This window comes from Diaporthe citri, assembly GCF_014595645.1.
Source record: "Diaporthe citri strain NFHF-8-4 chromosome Unknown scaffold_7, whole genome shotgun sequence".
NCBI lineage: Eukaryota > Fungi > Ascomycota > Sordariomycetes > Diaporthales > Diaporthaceae > Diaporthe > Diaporthe citri.
The window spans coordinates 2,390,230-2,411,875 of NW_025064852.1; the positions used below are offsets into that span (position 1 = coordinate 2,390,230).

Genomic DNA, 21,646 nt, shown 5'->3' on the forward strand with positions numbered 1-21,646 from the left:
GGCAGCCGATTCAAGGCACCCGCGGTGCCAGATTGCGGCTGAGCTCCAACACAACCCAATGACAGGCATGGCACCATCTGCCGTGCTTTGGGTTTGAAAGGGAGAGGAGCTCAGTGAGGCTTGAGGGCAAGCTCGGCTGGTGATGGCCAGCTCGCAGAGCTGCGCAAGGCCGGTAAATAAGTAAACCCTCCTGTCCTCCGTTGAAGCATCTGGATAAATCTTTGCTCTCGTCTTGTTTCCTCGCACTCCTCTATCTCTCACGAAACTTCGGACCGCAATGGCATCTACCCACCAGAGGAGTGTTGATGAGCTCTTCCGCTCCGTGGAGCGCTCCCAGGAGCAGTACCTCAGAGACCTCAGAGCCTTGCTCGAGACTAGGAACGGCCACCGTGGGCATGTCGCGCCCGGGAGTCAGCGCATGGAAAGGACAGGGAGCAATGACAGATCACCCCAGTCCCCCAACCTGAGGGCGGTTCCTACCTCTGGAGACACGACACCCGTGGCGCTCTCAAGAGCGACCTTCCCCAGCGAGACAGCCTCGTTACAAGTCAGTCCCGCCGACAGACGACCCCGACGACTCACCAACGAGCTGGCAGACCGGAGGCGATTTACCAATCTGACCAATGAGGTGTTGGACGGTTCAGGGTGGGAGAGTGACGATGATTCCGGCAGCTTCACGCCGCTGCCTCTGCTGCCGCAAACAATGGCCCGGAGTGCGTCGCTCCCGGTAGAGTCGAGTTGGTGGCCGCGTGTCCAGAAGCCTTTGACACGGAGATCATACACACGCCCCGACCTGGTTCGCCATCTGAAAAGTATCACGGATGACAAGGAGGCGACCGTCGCGGTGCTTGGGGAGGTCATCCGTCAGTGCGAGGCATCGACGCTGTTTGGCAGTGACTCGGACTCCTTGATTGCTGATAATGTGGCTTCTACTTACGAGGTCTATGATATCGACAGGAATGGACAGTCAACCACTGTGCATGATGATCGAGGCACTGCCGAGGATGAAGTGCTCGACCCAGCTACCGTGTGGGAGACTATCAAGGTGTGTGCCAATGCGGTGATTATCCACAGAGATCTCAGCGCGCTGACCGGGCAGTAGGACGTCAATCTTGACGACAATGCTGTAGGGCGTGTTACGTCAGTGAGACAATCCCTTATTCTGCTCGAATCAGCATTCTGACAATTGCTTCTAGAGTTTTCCAGGAGCCGTCACCTCCCATTCTTGCGGGCATCCACCTCGCAATGAGCAAGCATTTCGACATGGACGAGTTATTTTCCCACCTCGTGTCTCCCCATGGAAACCAGGGCAAGACTACTGCGTACATGCACAGAGCAGCTGAAGCGAACCCTATACACCAGAGTACCTTCTTTATTGTTTTCAAGTACTACACTGTGGTAGGCGAGGGTCTCACACCGGCACCCTGGCAGCAGTACGACCACCGCCCAGCAGACAAGAAGGCTCCAGACCACATCAATATCACGGAGTGCAGCTCAATACTAGCCCTTGCGTTGGAAGGAGAGCCTGTCGGCAAGGTGCCCCTACGAAGGGGCCGGAGAAAGGGCTCAAAGCTTGGTTCTGTTTACGACACCTTTGCCCCATATCATCTGCTCAATATCCAGTGCTTCCCAGATCATATCCACGCGGAGAACGAGTCTATCAGAAAGCCGTGCTACTACAATGGGCCATATGTATTCCTGAATCGTCTTGTCGCCGAGTACAAGGACGCGACGAAAAGGTACCTGCAGCTCAACGATCGGATCGAGAAACTGATCACTCCTCCGGTACGCTCTCTTCCTACAGGCCAGGCAGTAGCCCACAATTGATTCCTGAATATTACCGCTACTAACATCAGCTCATCGCACAGAACCAATTCATGTTTGACGTCAAGCTCCGAGACAAGCTGCTGTTCGAGGACGCGGACTTCACCTTCAGCCGGCGGTACTTCTGGGCCTACAACTCCCTCGGCGTCATTAACGACGGCATCAAGTCCATGATCAACGCCTACACGGACACCTTCACGCCCGAGTTCTGGGCCGGGCGCGACCGGACACTATGGCCGCACCCGGACCCGGACAGCGCCGAGGGCAGGAACTACCTGTCGCAGCTGGGCACGCTGCGCCAGGAGCTGGAGCAGGTCATCGAGGACCTGAAGCAGGTCTTCAAGGCGAACGAGCTCGTCAGGCAGGAGATCGTCAGCCTGCGGGAGCAGCTCTTCAGCGGGAGCTCGGTCAAGGAGAGCCGTAGGGCCATCGAGCAGGGCGACAACATCAAGATCCTCACGGGCGTGTCGATGCTGTTCCTGCCTCTGACTTTTGTCACGGTGAGTAAGCCTCTGGGAGATATCCTCCTTGGATCATTTGATCTCAGGAAAATTCCGAGTGGTTTGTCTAACTGCCGGGTAGTCTGTCTTCGGCATCACGGAGTTCACGTTCTCAGCCAACGACTGGCGGTTTCCTGTTACTAGTATGCGGTTTTCTAGCATTCTTCCTTGTTCTGGTGCACATGCCCACCCCCGGCTCTGTTGGATCACAGCTTGCGAGATCAATGATGGGTGGACTTCGTCTTCTCTTACATGCCAAACTCCTACTTGGATTTCTTCCGTGGCTGACTTCAGGAATGTAGTGGTCGGAGTCTGCGTCCCCTTCTTCTTACTAATATTCGTACTGCAAACCCGCGCCGGAATGCGCGCAGTCCGCCAAATAGGCGACTTCATCGAGGGCAACATGGGCAGGTGGAGCGACCGCTCGCGGAGCCGCCACGAGAAACGGCTCCAGCTCCAGCAGCAGCTCTTGCAGGCGGCCGAGTCCCAGGCCGCAGTCGTCGGCGGGAGAAGGCGGATGAGCCTGAGGAGGGGTACGAAGCGGCGCAAAGCCAGCGCTGCCGGCCTCCCGACGAATGGGGTGGCGAATGGCGTTTTTGTGCCGGCTCAGCAGAGGGGCAAGTGGTGGGTGCGGCTGAGGAGGAAGGAGGAGACCTCCGCTGGGCAGAACGGCTTGATTGTGTAGGGTTTTGATAGAGGTCCTGAGGTGAGGACGCTCTCCTGAAGATACCCTCTCGGAGTTAGGTGTCTATGTTGATAATTCACATACCAATAACATCACATCGGTATCCCAAGGTTGGTATTTCCCGAGGTAATATGCTTGAAGTGGTACCGCGCACTGACTACAGATAAACTTAGCCACGGGGCCGACCCAGAGCGAGAACGGCCTGGGCACGGCAAGATTGCGATGGCGTGATTCATTATTCGACTGACCTCACGTTGTGGCTCCTAGGGCACTTGGCCTACGTGGGCGAACGTACGATCTGACCTCCATTGGGCAGCCGACGTCTTCCAGGTTTTGTCTCTGCCGCATGTGCATGCGCATGCGCATCTCTTGGGTTGATTGTTGGGTTGGTGGTATAAGAGAAATGTTCCCCGTGCGGGTGGGGACCGTCGGCGCCCACGCATTCCAGTCCCAATTACAACAACCACAATGAACTTGGCACAGTACCCGAGGGTCTGGCTGCGACAACTGAAGAAGCTCGGCGGTTGGCTCGCCCCGCCTCCACCGAAATCCGAGGATGGGCGTGATCAGTGGCCGTCGAGGGCGGCGTTCCTCCTTGCTGCCATGGGCGGCTGTGCAGGCCAGGGAAACCTGCTGCGATACCCCTCTGTCGTCTACAACAACCACGGTCTTCAGTGGTTCATCCCGTACCTCATCGCCGTCTTCCTGATCGCCATCCCGGCCCTCATCCTCGAGGTCTCCATCGGCCAGGCCTACCGCGGCGGGACGGTCATCGCCTTCAACAATGTCAACAGGAGGCTGAAGGGTGTCGGCATGGGGCCCGTCTTTGTCAGTTTCATCGTCGTGCAGTACTTCACGGTCAACCTGGCCTGGATCATGACCTACTTCCGGCATTCCTTCACGAGCCCCCTGCCGTGGGAGGGCCAGGTGACTGACTTTTACATGGGCACGGTCATCGACAACCCCGACCCGGTCACCGGCAACCTGACAGCCGGCAATGCTGAGGTCTCGGCCTACACCGAGTACAGTGGCGTGCGTGTGCTGGGCGAGACGGTGGGCTGGAGCGCCTTCGTCTGGTTCCTGATATGGGTCTCCATCGTCCGCGGCGTCGGCATGACAGGCCGTGTCGTCTACTTCACCATGGGCCTGCCCATCATCACCACCATCATCTTTGTCGGCCGCGCCGTGTCTCTGCCCAACGCTGGCGCCGGGGTCAGGCTGCTTTGGGCCACCTGGAGGGGTGATCAACTGGCGTCAGGGACAGTGTGGCAGACTGCTGTTGGGCAGGTCTTCTTCTCCACCGGTATCGGTTTCGGCTACTTCACTTCCTACGCCTCGTACAACGCCAAGTATTCTAACGCAGTCATGGACGCCATCCTGATCTGTAGCAGTAACGTCCTCTTCGAGAACGTCGCCGCCTTTGCCATCTTCGGCGTCGTAGGCTTCCTTGAGCTTTGGCCCGAGCCAGGCGAGCGGCTGGGGGCTTTTGTGGTGGGCTTCTTGACGCTCCCAGAGGCCGTCATCCAGATGCCCGGCGCAAACTTCTGGGCCGTCCTGCTGTTCTTTACCCTCATCGTCCTAGGCTTCAGCTCGGCGTTTGTGATGCTGGATGTCGTGGCGACGCTCATTTGTGACTCAGGGCTGGTGAAGGTATCGCGGCCCACCGTAGTCACCGCGTTGACACTCATCTCGTTCCTCATGTGCCTGCCCTACTGCACTGAATTCGGCTTCTACCTCCTCGACGGCATCGACCGGTGGATCAACAATGTTGCCTTGATCTTCGTGGTCTGGTCGGAGGTCGTCAGCTCCACCACTGTGTACCGCTGGGAGGACGTAGTCGCGCAGACGGGCCTGCCCGCTTTTGTTCTCTACAATGTGGGATATATCGGCGGCCAGATTGTTGGCGTCTCTGTTGCGCATGGTGCCAGTATCCCGGCGGCCGGAGCTGGGGCCGGTTTCGGGCTTTACATTGTCTGCTCCCTGGTGGCAGTGTTGATCGCAAAAACCCCAGATTCTGCCGCCGCTCGATTTTGGAAGGCCAATGAATGGACAAGCCGGTTCTGGTACTTGGCATTCTATTCAGTAGGTTTTGAGTAGTTGACCTTTCCGGTTGGACATGAGCTGATTTCGTCACAGGGCAACCAACTCCGGCGTGACCTCAACCTGGTAGTCGGGCGCGGCAAGAACTGGAGGATTCCGACCTTCTGGCCGGTCCTGCTTCGATACATAAGCGGTCCAGTGCTATCCATCATATTCAGCTTCGCATACCCGGAGTTCTACACCCTACGATATGACCCGATGATGATCGCAGGCTTTATCCTGGCGCACCTAGGTCTACTGCTAATCTTGCTGGGCTTTGTGATGCCCAGGTACTACGACGTTTTCATACCTCTAGACCGAAGAGACGAAGAGTTAAAAGTGACCCAAGCGAACCAGCCGCCGGAGGAAACGCCGGAGGAAACTCTCACGAGCGGGGTGAACAAAGAAACAGCTGCTGTTTAAGAAATATCCCTGGCAAGGCGTCGTGAAGGCGGAGCCAGGTAATCATCATAAAAGAAGGCAATTAAAGGGCGATAGATACAAGATCTCAAACTAATTTAATTGTCCGAATCGCGCCACGGTCCTTCCTCGCGTTGACTAGTTAGTCTCAATGCCGTGGCTGACCTCAGAACCATGGTTCTATATCCCGTCCGATAATACCAAGAAACTCCATCACCGCATGGTAGAGGGTAGGGTGGCATCTGCACAAATTAAACTCCACGGAAAACACTGACGCTATCGAAGGACTACTGTGAGAGGAATACACTACGATTTACCATCAGCCACGAGCTCAAGCACTGGCTGCCGTGCCATAGGTGTTCTTTACATTTTGAGCTGAGTTCGTAGGTCCACTAATCATATTTTTTTGTATCGCGCAAAGAGTTGTAATCTGAAAACATGCAGCTACAAAATCCAGACTTGATGTCCTTGCCTGATCGTATAATTACCCGACTCACTCAGTGGTCGATTCAAGGGTTGGACCCTGAACTGTTCTTGGCAGGACACACAACAATCGGTTCGTCGCTTGAACACGGCAAGAGACAGGAACTCTGTGCAACTATCAGACCATTGAACGTTGGCTGATCAGTTCATATGCGCTACTGTATTTGTGAGTCTATTGCATGTTGAAATTCCACGGACCTGCTGTCATCTTCCATGGACTTGTTATCCTGACCCCAGGAGATGTGGGGGCTTGGCTTCGGAAATTTTGGACTCATCTCGAATTCTAAGCAGAAAGCACCCGTTCAAGACCGCATGAGAGACCCGTGAGAAGTGCCGAGTCTGCTCTATGATGATACTTGAGACATCTCGAGCATAACAGCAAGGGTTGTGACGGGCCGCCAGACGAAGCAGTACGAGATGGCTGGAGGCGATGGTGCGACCCTGCCGGGGGACCTGCTCGAAGCCCAACTCTCGATGGTCGAGTTGATCAGGGCGATGTACCCATCGTCAACAGAGAAGTCAGATTCGACCACAGACGAGATGATTGAGAGGTTACGCTCATGGTGCGAGTCTTCATGCCCGCCCGGTGGGAGCGGCACCGTCCCATCCAGGTTCAGCTTCGACATGACCATCCCGCTGGACACCGAAGGGGCCGAGGCGCTGTCACCCGAGATACAGATCAGCATCGCCGTGCCCTTGACGTCGACAGATGTCGAGATGACGGAGCCTCCCCCTCTCACGTATTCGTTGCGCCAACCAGTCTGGATGTCGCGGGCCGAACTCGCGGAGCTGGGCAGCGGCATGCCCGCGGGCGATGTGCTGGGAGCGTTCGATTACATCCAGGAGAACGCCCCTCGGTACCTGCGCAACGCATCCCAGTCACAGCGGGAAGAATCCTCGCGGCCGGGCAAGGACGCAGGCCCCCTGATGCGGGTGTGGTTCTACTTCCCCTCCCTGTCGACGCGAGAGAAGCGCAAGGACCTGGTCTCGTACACCACCGCGTACGACCTGACGGGGTTTGTCCTGGCGGGGAAACCCGGGGTGCTGTGCCTCGAGGGCGGCTCGGGCAATATCGACGGGTACATGAACGCGATCAAGAACGAGAGCTGGGGCGACATCCCCAGCCACCAGAAGAAGGTCAGCGAGAGGTTCCGCGAGGAGTGCGGGCCGGAGGGGAGGAAGTTCGCGGGCATGAGCGAGATCACGGACGACCTGCGCCAAGCACGGCACGAGGAAGAACAGGGGCGACATGGCGGCTCTGGAGGCGTGGCTCAAGGAGAAGGGGGTCGGCGACTCTTTCTCCAAGGTTGTGATGGGGGCATGAGATGCGCTCGTGGTGGGACTCGGTTCCGTCGTTGCATGTCGCGGCCACCAAGACCCTGCGCGCTGGTTTGCTACCAAAACCATGATCAAATTCCAACATCACAATTCCACGCATGGGTTCCACGCGTGCACCAAAGCGCAGATTGATCGCCAGGTGTTGAGCGACCAGGAATTGGCTCAAGTATCCCAATGTTCAAATCCTCGATTGTTGGTTGTTGGGCTCGGCGGCAGCCTCCACCGCATTCAAGGCAGCAGCCGCTGTCTGTCCCAAACGAAACGCAGCCCCCCCCCTGTTTCTTTGGTTAGCTATCCCCCCCTGCATTAAAAGTTTGCTATAAATATAAAATATATATTAATATTCTTAAGAATAATCTTTTTATTATTATTATATACTTAATTTAATAAAAAAAAATTATTAAAATTTTATTTTATATATATTTTTAAAATAATTAAAAGTAATATAATTAATTTAAGCTTATTATATAAAGAAATATATATTTTATTAATTTTAATTTAAAGTAATTATAATATATTTAAATTAATAATAAATTTATTTTAATAATTTTTAAAAAATAAAAGCTTAATTATTATAATTATATATTTATTTATAATATTAAATTATTTATTTTATTAATAAATATTATATTAATTAATTAATAATAATATTATATATATAAAAATTAATAATAAAAATAAAAAATTATTATTATTATAAAAAAAAAGTTAATAATTTAATTAAAAACTTTTTAAAATAAATAAATAATTATTTAATATATTATTTAATATATTATTAAAAATATTAAGAAAATTATTTTTAAAATTATTTTTAATAAAAATAATATTTTAATTAATTTAAATAAAATTAAAAATAATAATATTAATTAAAAAATATTAAATATATTTAAATTATTATTATTAATTAATAATATTAAAAATAATAATATTAAGAAATTAAAAAATTATTTTTTATTAAAAAAGTTATTTAAAAAAGTATTTTTTATATTATATATAAAAATTATTAATATATAATTTATTTTTATATTATTAATAAAATAATATAATTTTAAATTTAATAATAATAAATATAAAGCTTTTAATATTAATTTTTTATTAAATAATTTTTTTTTAAAAATAAAAAATTAAATTAAAATTAAGTTTATTAATATAAAAAATATAATAATTAAATTATTATAAATTTTATTTAAAATAAATTATTAATTATAAATAAAAATATTTTTAATTTAATTAAATATAATAAAGAAAATTAAAAAATATTAAAAAAAAAAAAAAATTTTTAATAATTAAATTATAAAAATATTTTTTTTAAATAAAAATTTTTATTATTTTATAATATATATATTTATAAAATAATATTTTTAATAATATAAATAATATTTTAAAATATTATAATATTAAAAATAATAATTAAATATTAAAATTTTTAAGTTTTTTTTTATTAATAAAATTAATATTTAATTTAATAAATAATTTATTAATAATTAAATATTTAATAAAATATTTTTTTAATAAAAAAAATTATTATTATTTAAAGATTTTTAAAAAAAAATTAATTATTATTTATATAATAATAATAAAATATAATAATTAATTATTTAGCTTTAAAGTTTATAAAAAGTTAATATAAAATATAATAATATTTTAAAAATATTTATTATAAAGTTAATTATTATTATTATAATAAAAAAAACTTTTTATAATAATAAATATTATATTAAAAAAAAATAATATATATATAAATATTATTAATATTAATTTAATAATATAAATATAAATAATAATTAATAATAAAATTATTATTTAAATATTTTTAAAAAAGCTTTTTATTAAATAAATAAATATTATTAAAATTAATAAAAATAATAAAAAAATTTAATAAAAATAATATTAACTTTATATATAAATAAAAAAAACTTAAAAAAAATAATAAATAAAAAAAAGTAATATTAATATAATAATTAATTTATTAATTAATTTTTATATTTTTAACTTTATATATAAATATTTAATAATAATATATATTATTATTATTAATATTTTTATTAATATATTTATTAATAAACTTTAAAAAGTTATTAATATTATTAATAATAAAAACTTTTTATTTAAATAACTTTATATATTATTATTAATTATTTATATTTTTATTATTATTATTATAAATATTTAATAATTAAAAAGCTTTTAATAAAAACTTTATATTTAAGGCTTTATAAAAATATTTTTATATATTAATAAAAAAAATTAATTAATAAAGTTATAAAAAATAATAAAATATAAAAATATTAATTTTTAAACTTTATATTTAAAAAAAATATTTAATTTAATAAAAAAAACTTAAATAATATTAAATTAATTAAAAAGTTTATAAAGTTATATTTAAAAAAAAAAAACTTTTTTTTAAGTTTTTTAAAAGTAATAATAAAAAAAAAAATTATTATTATTATTAATATTAATATAAAATAATAATTATAATTTTAAATAAATAAAAAGCTTTTTAATATTAATTAATAATATATTAATAATAAAAAATAAATTTAAGATATTTTTTAATAAATTTTAAAAATTTAATTATTATTATTTATAAAAAAAAATAATATAATTAATAAAAAAATAATTAAAATAATTATATATAAAAAAAAGGTTTTATTTAAATAATTAAAAAATTAATTAAGAAAATTAAATATATTTTTTATAATAAATTATTATTTATTTCTTTTAATTATTTAAATAATACTTTTTTTTATTAATTTATTTATTATTAAAAAACTTATTATAAATAATTTTATTATTATACTTTTTTTTTATTAATATTACTTTTTTTATTTTTATTTTAATTATATAATATTTTTATTAATTTTTATTATAATTATTATTTTTAATTTTTTTTTAATATATATATATAATATAAATATTTTTTAATTACTTTTATATATTAATTAATTTCTTTAGCATTTAAATATAAAAAATTTATAAATTTATTATTATTATTATTATAAGAATAATATATATGGGCGTGACGTGCCCATGTAATGGGTGCGTTGCAGGTAATGCATAAATTTAAAGGTGCAAGGTTTAAACTAGTTTTATTAATAGCAGCTGCCAGCCGGTGCCAGCCGGCTGCCAGCTGGCGGTCACGTGCCCCGCGCACAAACCACCATAGCTAGCCTATAGTTAAATAAGGAAAGGCTGCAGCTTTATTATAACCTACCCTTTATATTATAATTAAATTAATTATATACTTTATTTATTTATTATTAATTATATAAAAGCTATATTAATAATTATAATTATTTATTTTATATTAATATTAATAATAAATATATTTTTTTAAATTTTTAAAATATATTTTAATTAAATTAAAATTAAAAAAATATAATAATAAATATATTAATTTAATACTTTTTATTTAAATAGCTTTATAAATAACTTAATTATAATATTATAAAGTATTATTTATTATAAGAATTAATTAAAAGTTTAAATAAATATTTATTTAAAAAAAAACTTTTTTAAAAAGCTATATTAAAAAAAAACTTTTTATTATATATTTTTTATATATTTTAATATTAAAAAGATTATTAATTATAATTATTAATAATATATAAAAGTAATTACCTTATTTAAAAAAACTTTTAATTTAAAAAGTATATTTTAATAATATTTAACTTATTTTTTTTATATTATTATATTTATTAGCTTTTAATTTATTATAAAAAATAAATATTTTAATAATATATTATAACTTTAAAATTTTAAAAAAATAATAACTTTAAAGATTTTTATTATATTATTAAGTTAATATATATATTTATTTATTAATTTAATTATACTTTTTAAAAGCTTTTAAAATAATTTTTATTAAATAATTAATTTAATATTTTTTAATAAAAAAAAGTATTATATTTTATTAAAATATATATTTAATTTATTAAAAAAAATCTTTAAGCTTTTATATAATAATAATTAAATATTAATAATATTTAAAAAGCTTATTATATTAAAAAATATTATATATTTTTAAAGTTTATTATTTTAATTTAATAATATTTATTATTTTAATTTTTTTTAATATTATTAAATTATTAATTTATTATAATTAAATTTAACTTATAATTATTTATTTAATAATAATAAATTTAAATATAAATAAAATTATAATATTTATAATTATATAAAAGTTAATTATATTATTATAGCTTTTTTTTTATTAAATTAAATATATAATAATAATAAAAAGGTTATTTTTAATAATTTTAATATATATTTTATATTTATAATAAACTTTTAATGCTAAGGGAAATAGCTAATTAAAGAAACAAGGGGGGGGCTGCGTTTTGTTTAAGACAGACAGCGGCATAGCGGGGCTTACTTCTCAGCATTAGCTCGACACAAGATGCGTTTGCATCCATCTTGGTCGCGGGATAAGTTTCCCAGATAATCTTTATACTAAATTATCTACAATTAGGGGCGCCAAGTACATTGTCCAAGCCACCATGGGCAGTCCACACGTGCTGTATGTCATCGCTAAAGTCAACGGCCGCTACCGCTCACTCGCCGTGCTCTACCGCCACTATAACAACAAGGGCAAGCGGGCCGTCAACGCCTGCCGCAGGCTTATCCACTGTCTATCCTAAACGAAATGCAGCCCCCCCCCTATTTCTTTAGTTAATTATTCCTTTTTATATTAAAAGTTTATTATAAATATAAAATATATATTAAGATTATTAAAAATAACCTTTTTATTATTATTATATATTTAATTTAATAAAAAAAAAGTTATAATAATATAATTAACTTTTATATAATTATAAATATTATAATTTTATTTATATTTAAACTTATTATTATTAAATAAATAATTATAAATTAAATTTAATTATAATAAATTAATAATTTAATAATATAAAAAAAATTAAAATAATAAATATTATAATATTAAATATATTTTTATTATTATTATTAAATATTATTAAATTAAAATAATAAACTTTAAAAATATATAATATTTTTTAATATAATAAGCTTTTTAAGCATTATTAATATTTAATTATTATTATATAAAAGCTTAAAAATCTTTTCTTTAATAAATTAAATATATATCTTAATAAAATATAATACTTTTTTTTATTAAAAAATATTAAATTAATTATTTAATAAAAATTATTTTAAAAGCTTTTAAAAAGTATAATTAAATTAATAAATAAATATATATATTAACTTAATAATATAATAAAAATCTTTAAAGCTATTATTTTTTTAAAATTTTAAAACTATAATATATTATTAAAATATTTATTTTTTATAATAAATTAAAACTTAATAAATATAATAATATAAAAAAAATAAATTAAATATTATTAAAATATATTTCTTAAATTAAAAGTTTTTTTAAATAAAGTAATTATTTTTATATATTATTAATAATTATAATTAATAATATTTTTAATATTAAAATATATAAAAAGTATATAATAAAAAAATTCTTTTTAATATAATTTTTTAAAAAAGTTTTTTTTTAAATAAATATTTATTTAAGCTTTTAATTAATTCTTATAATAAATAATACTTTATAATATTATAATTAAATTATTTATAAAATTATTTAAATAAAAAGTATTAAGTTAATATATTTAATATTATATTTTCTTAATTTTAATTTAATTAAAGTATATTTTAAGAATTTAAAAAGATATATTTATTATTAATATTAATATAAAATAAATAACTATAATAATAATAATAAATTTATAAAGTTTTTATATTTAAGTATTAAAAAATTAATTAATATATAAAAGTAATTAAGAAATATTTATATTATATATATATATATTAAAAATAAATTAAAAATAATAATTATAATAAAAATTAATAAAAATATTATATAATTAAAATAAAAATAAAAAAAGTAATATTAATAAAAAAAAATATAATAATAAAATTATTTATAATAAGTTTTTTAATAATAAATAAATTAATAAAAAAAAGTATTATTTAAATAATTAAAAGAAATAAATAATAATTTATTATAAAAAATATATTTAATTTTCTTAATTAATTTTTTAATTATTTAAATAAAACCTTTTTTTTTATATATAATTATTTTAATTATCTTTTTATTAATTATATTATTTTTTTTTTATAAATAATAATAATTAAATTTTTAAAATTTATTAAAAAATATTTTAAATTTATTTTTTATTATTAATATATTATTAATTAATATTAAAAAGCTTTTATTTATTTAAAATTATAATTATTATTTTTTTATATTAATATAATAATAATAATATAATCTTTTTTTTTATTATTACTTTTAAAAAGCTTAAAAAAAAAGTTTTTTTTTTTTTAAATATAACTTTATAAACTTTTTAATTAATTTAATATTATTTAAGTTTTTTTTATTAAATTAAATATTTTTTTTAAATATAAAGTTTAAAAAATTAATATTTTTATATTTTATTATTTTTTATAACTTTTATTAATTAATTTTTTTTATTAATATATAAAAATATTTTTATAAAGCCTTAAATATAAAGTTTTTATTAAAAGCTTTTTAATTATTAAATATTTATAATAATAATAATAAAAATATAAATAATTAATAATAATATATAAAGTTATTTAAATAAAAAGTTTTTATTATTAATAATATTAATAACTTTTTAAAGTTTATTAATAAATATATTAATAAAAATATTAATAATAATAATAATATTATTATTAAATATTTATATATAAAGTTAAAAATATAAAAATTAATTAATAAATTAATTATTATATTAATATTACTTTTTTTTATTTATTATTTTTTTAAGCTTTTTTTATTTATATATAAAGTTAATATTATTTTTATTAAATTTTTTATTATTTTTATTAATTTTAATAATATTTATTTATTTAATAAAAAGCTTTTTTAAAAATATTTAAATAATAATTTTATTATTAATTATTATTTATATTTATATTATTAAATTAATATTAATAATATTTATATATATATTATTTTTTTTAATATAATATTATTATTATAAAAAGTTTTTTTTATTATAATAATAATAATTAATTTTATAATAAATATTTTTAAAATATTATTATATTTATATTAACTTTTTATAAACTTTAAAGTTAAATAATTAATTATTATATTTTATTATTATTATATAAATAATAATTAATTTTTTTTAAAAATCTTTAAATAATAATAATTTTTTTATTAAAAAAATATTTATTAAATATTTAATTATTAATAAATTATTTATTAAATTAAATATTAATTTTATTAATAAAAAAAACTTAAAAATTTTAATATTTAATTATTATTTTAATATTATAATATTTTAAAATATTATTTATATTATTAAAAATATTATTTTATAAATATATATAATTATAAAATAATAAAAATTTTTATTTAAAAAAGTATTTTTATAATTTAATTATAAAAAAGTTTTTTTTTTTTAAATATTTTTTAATTTTCTTTATTATATTTAATTAAATTAAAAATATTTTTATTTATAATTAATAATTTATTTTAAATAAAACTTATAATAATTTAATTATTATATTTTTTATATTAATAAACTTAATTTTAATTTTCCTTTTTTTTTTTTTAAAAAAAACATTATTTAATAAAAATTAATATTAAAAGCTTTATATTTATTATTATTAAATTTAAAGTTATATATTTTTTCTTAATAATATAAAATAAATTATATATTAATAATTTTTTATATATAATATAAAAAATACTTTTTTAAGTAACTTTTTTAATAAAAAATAACTTTTTAATTTTTTTAATATTATTATTTTTAATATTATTAATTAATAATAATAATTTAAATATATTTAATATTTTTTAATTAATATTATTATTTTTAATTTTATTTAAATTAATTAAAGCATTATTTTTATTAAAAATAACTTTAAAAAATAATTTTTTTAATATTTTTAATAATATATTAAATAATATATTAAGTAATTATTTATTTATTTAAAAAGATTTTTAATTAAATTATTAACTTTTTTTTTATAATAATAATAATTTTTATTTTTATTATTAACTTTTTTATATATAATAATATTATTAATTAATTAATATAATATTTATTAATAAAATAAATAATTTAATATTATAAATAAATATATAATTATAATAATTAAGCTTTTATTTTTTAAAAGCTATTAAAATAAATTTATTATTAATTTAAATATATTATAATTATTTTAAATTAAAATTAATAAAATATATATTTCTTTATATAATAAGCTTAAATTAATTATATTATTTTTAATTATTTTAAAAATATATATAAAATAAAGTTTTAATAATCTTTTTTTATTAAATTAAGTATATAATAATAATAATAAGATTATTCTTAAGAATATTAATATATATTTTATGTTTATAGTAAACTTTTAGTGCGGGGGGGGGATAGCTAACCAAAGAGACAGGGGGGGGCTGCGTTTCGTTTGGGACAGACAGCAACTGTTCGAGGAGCCCCGAAACCGAGCCCTTCTGCTCCATGAGCTCCAGGTCGCCGGCAGCCTGCCCCCGGAGAAGTGGAAGGCGGCCCCGGAGTACCGCAACGAGAGGCCTGCATTCCCCTTCGTCGCAACGTGCCTCCTGCTGGGCGCCTCGGTGACGCCCGAGACGGGCCACGGGTACAATGCCACCCATGAGCCCTTCAACATGCCCCTCACCGCCGCCCCCGAGGGCTGTACAATCCTGGACGTCACGGACCCGGCCGCGGTCAGGTACGCGTTTGTCTTCGTCCTGCCTCAGAAGTGGCCACCCGAGGGGCTGATAAGGACATCGTTCGGCAACACGCCTCTGAGTGCCTGGGAGTATGCCGCATTCTACGGCGACTTGTTTTACGAAGAAGACTACCGTATAGCAGAGGACGATGCGGTGATAGCCAGGACGCATTCCCGTTTCACGGACATCCTCAAGGGCCAGGAGGCCATTGACTCTACTGTGACCGCCTCGCCCCTTATAGATGAGGACGCTCTTGAGAGCGCATGGCCACTTCCGGGAGACAAGCAGTCTTGGAGGCGGCGAGCCGACTTGGGTCTTCCGGGAATTGTGCCTCGGCCGTCCCCGGCGGGCCATCCTGCCCTATCGCGGCGCCCGCCCTCTACCAACCATGCTGAGACCTTGTACAAGGCGTTCGAGCAGTCTTACAGGCTGTTTGAGCCCGGTTACAACCAAGGCCTCGACACAGAGGTCCGCGCCCCGCTCTCATCTGTCAAACAAGTTGCCAATATTCTCTACTTCGGGTCATTAGAAGACTCATCCTGGCAAGCCAGGGCCGCCGAGCACGAGCCCAAGGGCGATGGGAGGTTTGGAGAAAATGCAGTCCAGTACTTCACTTTCCAGGTGGACGATAGCCCCGTCACACCAGGGCAGACGCTTGATGTGCTGCATAGCTGGATGGTCGCAGCCACCGCCCAGGAGTTGGGAGGCAGGATGAAATATCAGTACTATTCTGACTGCACCCACGGACACAGTGATCAGAGCATGGTCAAATTCTTCAGCATGGCCGGCCCAGTAAGCAGTGCCCTGTGTAAGCGACACCGTGCATGCAAACCTCATTTCAGGCTAACACATTTCCAGAACCACCGAGCCGTCAAGCCCCTGCCCGGCCAAGCATTCTACTGCGCCAAAAAGTCCTACCACTGCAACATAGACTGGACCACGGTGGCTCTCGAGGAGATCAAACCCGGCGAGTGGACGGCGTTCCTCGTCCAGCAGTGGCGTCAAGTGCCGCTCGACATACTCAGGACGGAGACGACTCCCCTGGGCTTCAAGTGCGCCTTCGTCAGCCGCGGCGCAGACGGTGAGATCACGGTGGCCGACGCGGAGACTTTCCGTTCTGCGAGCCGTTCAACCCCGGTGGATGACGCACTCCGGGAGCTGGACCCTGGCGAGGAGACGTGTGGCCGGGATCTGGTGGATTTGCTCGGCCGGGACGGTGGTGCCATCAACGGCGTCCCGGTGTCACTCATGGGTAGGGACGAGGTTTTGGAGCTGCTCGGGGGGATGGAGGTTGTCAAAGCTCGGGAAGATGAGAGGCTTGCGAGATCCTGGAGCGAAGTCCACTCGAAAATGATGCAGAGAAAGGCTAGGGAGAGGGAATCAGCGATCATTCAGCGCTTCATCATCAAAATGCCTTGAAGTTTCATGTCCTTGCCCGTCAGGCCTACGAAGGCCTGTGCCTCTGTATCCCACGGTTGAACCTCCGGCAGTCTCCATAACCCAATTAAAGCGACAAGCTGCACTGCACCTGACTTGACACTAGCCAAAGCTCAGGAAAAACAAGGCAGAGTCAGCGGCGCTGGCGCTGGCGCTGTCTCCAACTTCGCAGGCAACTCGACGGCGGGAAGGTTGCACAGACACCAACATGGACATAGAGGTGGAAGGCCAAGTTCGATCTTGAGCTTCATTGAGGACCTTCAATGGACGGGGCATGGCCTCGGTCCTAGGCAACTCAAGGACGGGAAATTCCGAACAAAGCATAGCGGCTGCGAGCGGTATGACAATGAAAATCATTTCACCCCATCTTCCTGGACGGGAAAGGAGCCTCTGCTTGCGCTGGAATGAAAGGGCCCCGGGTAGGACCGTACGGGTCGCGTGGATACGTGATCAGCCCTACACTTGCCCGCATCAGCGTTGAAATGCCGGGCCAGACTGTGCATCAGATGTTTGTGCATTAGACTAGTGGCGCCTGTCAGTTCGTCTCATCCACGAGCAGTCCCATTGTCGTCTCAACATGAGCCGCTCATCCTTCAAGTTGGGATGGACAATTCCTGGACTAGTGCTCCAAGCCTTGAGGCGTCATGGCGACATTGGTATCACCTGCTGTGCAGGTTTTCAGCTGGTAGACGGAGTCAGGATGGAGAATCCAGCTGGACCTGGTGCCATGTTCTCAGAGTTACCGCGGGCAGGTTATAGCGATGATGACAGCCCGGCGGTGAGGTCGCACTCTGCTTCTGTAACACTGTCAGTGCGTGGTAAGTCCAAGTGAAGCTATCGCAAGTTACTATAATGGTCTAAAAACTATAGACCTGGGGAGATCAAGATTTAATTTTAGGTCAAGCCTACTTTTCCTGATTCAATATGTGTTAAGTTCCAAAGGCTTTAGCCACACTGTGTTTTTTAAATTAACTGTCCATTAGTTTGTTTGCTATTTGCTTAGCTTTTTAACTATCCCTTAGCAGCCCTAAGTTTATATATAAAGTTATATATAGCTTAATATATATCCTTATTCTTTTTTTAAAGGAATATTATAATTTTTCTTTTTATCTTTATTTTTTAATTTCTTTTTAAATCTTTTAATAATAATTTTATTATATTTTATATTTTTATTTATTTTAATATAAATATTATATTCATTTTTCTTTAAAAGTTTTATAATATCTTTATAAAAATATTTAAATATTTTAAAGTAAAACATTTTTTAATTTTAATCTTTATTAAAATTAATAACTTTAAAGTTAAATATTAATTATAATGATAATTTATTTAATAAAAATTTTCTTTAAAAATTATATAATCTTATAATTTTTTTAAAATTCCCTTAAAAAGATATATAATAATATAAATAAAAAGAAATTAAATTTTTAATTAAAATAATATTAATAAAATTTATTTTATAATAATTATTTTAATTTTAAAGCGCTATAAAAATTAATTTTAAGTTATTTATATTAAGGGTTTATAATATTGTTAAAATAGTTTTTTTTAACTTTATTTATATAATTATTATATGGCTATTATTATTTTATTAGCTATAAGCTATAAATAATTATATTTAAAACTTATTATTATTAATACTATATTTTTTTAATGCTAGGTGTTTAAGCGTGTATTATTATATAAAGGGATTAGATGCATATTGCTTAAGAAGCATATGTGTATAGATTAAAAATGAGACCACTTAAGTTCAAAATGTCCTAGGCTGCATCCTCTCACAGACTACGCTGTCTTTGAATGATTAATAAAATAAGAGCTAGAGATGTAGGACGAACACTTTTGTAGTAGGAATCCGACAGCTTATGCTGCCGGACATGGTCAAGACTGAGGTCTGTTACCCTAATTGCACAATTGGCGGCTTCTTGAATGAGAATGGACGTTTCCCGACGGGCTCTAGCATCAAGAGCGTTCGAGCTCTTTATCAGGTTGATAAGATTTCAAGTGTCTCTCCTTTGTTCAAACTCCCGCCTCTTGTGCGCCGTTTGAGGCGCTCGGACAACTCATTCTATGCGAAAGCACATGATCGCTGTTTCTTTCTTTCAGCTGTTAGCACGCGGAGTCTTCAGCTCAGGGTCCTAGCTAAGCTGAGCTGAGTCGAGGTTGGATGTTCCATGCAGATATATGACCGCAAGCCTCGGAATGCACATGCAACCAAGAGCATACTTGGGCTCTTGCTGGCTCAGGCCGTTCATCTTAGGGTCAAAGTGTCCACAATAGACTACGAAGCGAAACATTTTCTCCAAAACCAAAGCCTGCTTCTCGATCATGTCACTCGTGTCGCAACTACCATCCAAGAAGCACCCAAATGGCGTCCGCCTGCTCGCACTCGACGGCGGTGGCGTCCGAGGGATTGCTTCCCTGGTCATGCTCAGGGAGATCATGTGGAGGGTGAGGGACAGGGTCAATCCGGGGTCGGAAGAGCCCTGCCTCCCGGTCGACTTTTTCGAGCTGGCGGCCGGCACCAGCACCGGCGGCATAATCGGAATCATGCTGTTCAGGTTGCGGATGAGCGCGGATGAGGCCTGCAAGCAGTACTACAAGATCGCCAAGCAGGTCTTCAGCCCCAAGATATGGGGCTGGAATATCAGCTGGCTGCCGGGCGCATCTTACGTCAACAACGGAAAGTTGCTGTTCACGAGCACTCGCTTTGACGCCGAGCCGTTGCGAAAGGCTGTCGACAGCGTCGTGGAGAGGTTTGGGCTTGATGACAATGACAAGCAGAAGAAGCGGCAGGCGCCTCTGTTTCACAAGAAGGCTGGCGGGATGTAGGTCCCAAGCTCCCATCAACTGTCCCTCCCCCCCCCCCCCCCACTCTCTTTTGCGAACCTGGACGCAGATATTGACCGGATACTCCCAGGTTCCTCTGCACTACCGCCCATAGTCAGGCCGAGACAGTACTGATGAAATCGTACCAGCCCGGCGACTCGCCCGCCACCAGGTCTAAAGTCAATGATATGGTGAAGGCTGGGGGCAAGGGTATTACTATCGGTATGGCGGCGCTCGCAACGTCTGCAGCGCCAACCTACTTCCCTGAGGTCAAGTGGGAAGTACCTGGCCAGAAGCCGCTGACGTTCTGGGACGGCGGCCTTCTGAACAACTGTCCGATAGACCAGGTGTGGTACAACCGGTTCGAGCTTGTGGGGCCCAACGAGGACGAACCAGACGTGTCGTGCCTCATCAGCCTTGGGACTGGTTACGTGCGGCCCGGCGGCTCGTGGGTCGCCGATTATATACCCGCAGTCCGCCTCCTGGAAACGGCCGGGTCGGTCATGAGCTTTGCCACCAACGCCAACGCCAAGGGAAAGGACTTCTCGAGGCATTATTCGACCCTGCTGAATACCCGACAAAAGTACGCGAGGATGAAGTACCTCCGGTTCAACCCAAACCTCAGGTCACACGAGATTGGCCTCGAGGACTACACTATGATGAGGAAGCTAGAGAAGATCACTCTCGAGTATCTCGAGGATCACAAGAACCAGTCGTTCATCAACAAGGCGGTCGATGCCATTTGCCCGATTGGCGCGAAGAACGATTGTTGTCAGTAGGCGAGAGGCCCCCTGAAGACTTGTTCCGAGTGCGATGGGGATTCTTTGCTGGCGGCTTTGGCCTTCTGAACTGATGACCTGTAGGCATTTTTTTTTTTTTGGGGGGGGGATGCAGCCATAATGTTGTTGTCTCTGTGTAGTCGTCCCTGGCGATATGTCGATGGCATATTGTAAAGTAAGGCGGCAGCCAACATGGTCCTCGGGATCTTTAAATATTTGAATACTGACACCGTAATGTGCTCGTTCCCAAAATGATCGCCACCTGATGGGCGTTGACCCGGATCTTCAGAGTGGCGCTCGCCAATGTTGGTGGCCATGACAGGAAACATGGCGCAATCAGGAGTCGAGCATACCGCTATGTTCACCCTGTTGTCATTAAGCCATCGTGGACAGTCAGGGTGTGCGTAGCCTCCTGTAGCGGCAACCCCTAGAGCACTTCGACAAAGGCCTCCAGCGAGTCAAGAGACGGATTGTGATACCCCGACAGAGTGGAAGGAGTGTGATAGCTGAGATA

General features: G+C 36.3%; 5 protein-coding genes across 5 annotated transcripts; all 5 read left to right on the top strand.

Annotated features, from left to right (window-relative positions):
• Positions 1-277: 277 nt before the first annotated feature.
• Positions 278-3,009, top strand: INS49_013857 (uncharacterized protein; the record flags this gene model as incomplete). Its single annotated transcript, XM_043174550.1, has 6 exons — positions 278-1,045; positions 1,103-1,144; positions 1,207-1,785; positions 1,869-2,324; positions 2,407-2,467; positions 2,627-3,009. The coding sequence occupies 6 exons, from the start codon at positions 278-280 to the stop codon at positions 3,007-3,009; spliced, it is 2,289 nt and encodes a 762-aa protein (XP_043021495.1).
• A 468-nt stretch (positions 3,010-3,477) lies between these two features.
• INS49_013858 (uncharacterized protein) lies at positions 3,478-5,511 on the top strand (the record flags this gene model as incomplete). The annotated part of the gene is made up of 2 exons (XM_043174551.1): positions 3,478-5,091; positions 5,146-5,511. 2 exons carry the CDS (start codon positions 3,478-3,480, stop codon positions 5,509-5,511), a joined length of 1,980 nt encoding a protein of 659 aa, XP_043021496.1.
• An 897-nt stretch (positions 5,512-6,408) lies between these two features.
• Positions 6,409-7,315, top strand: INS49_013859 (uncharacterized protein; the record flags this gene model as incomplete). The annotated part of the gene is made up of 2 exons (XM_043174552.1): positions 6,409-7,172; positions 7,234-7,315. The coding sequence occupies 2 exons, from the start codon at positions 6,409-6,411 to the stop codon at positions 7,313-7,315; spliced, it is 846 nt and encodes a 281-aa protein (XP_043021497.1).
• Positions 7,316-16,024: 8,709 nt separating this feature from the next.
• On the top strand, positions 16,025-17,509 carry INS49_013860 (uncharacterized protein; the record flags this gene model as incomplete). Its single annotated transcript, XM_043174553.1, has 2 exons — positions 16,025-16,882; positions 16,949-17,509. The coding sequence occupies 2 exons, from the start codon at positions 16,025-16,027 to the stop codon at positions 17,507-17,509; spliced, it is 1,419 nt and encodes a 472-aa protein (XP_043021498.1).
• A 2,343-nt stretch (positions 17,510-19,852) lies between these two features.
• Positions 19,853-21,132, top strand: INS49_013861 (uncharacterized protein; the record flags this gene model as incomplete). The annotated part of the gene is made up of 2 exons (XM_043174554.1): positions 19,853-20,352; positions 20,445-21,132. The coding sequence occupies 2 exons, from the start codon at positions 19,853-19,855 to the stop codon at positions 21,130-21,132; spliced, it is 1,188 nt and encodes a 395-aa protein (XP_043021499.1).
• Between the last annotated feature and the right edge of the window lie 514 nt (positions 21,133-21,646).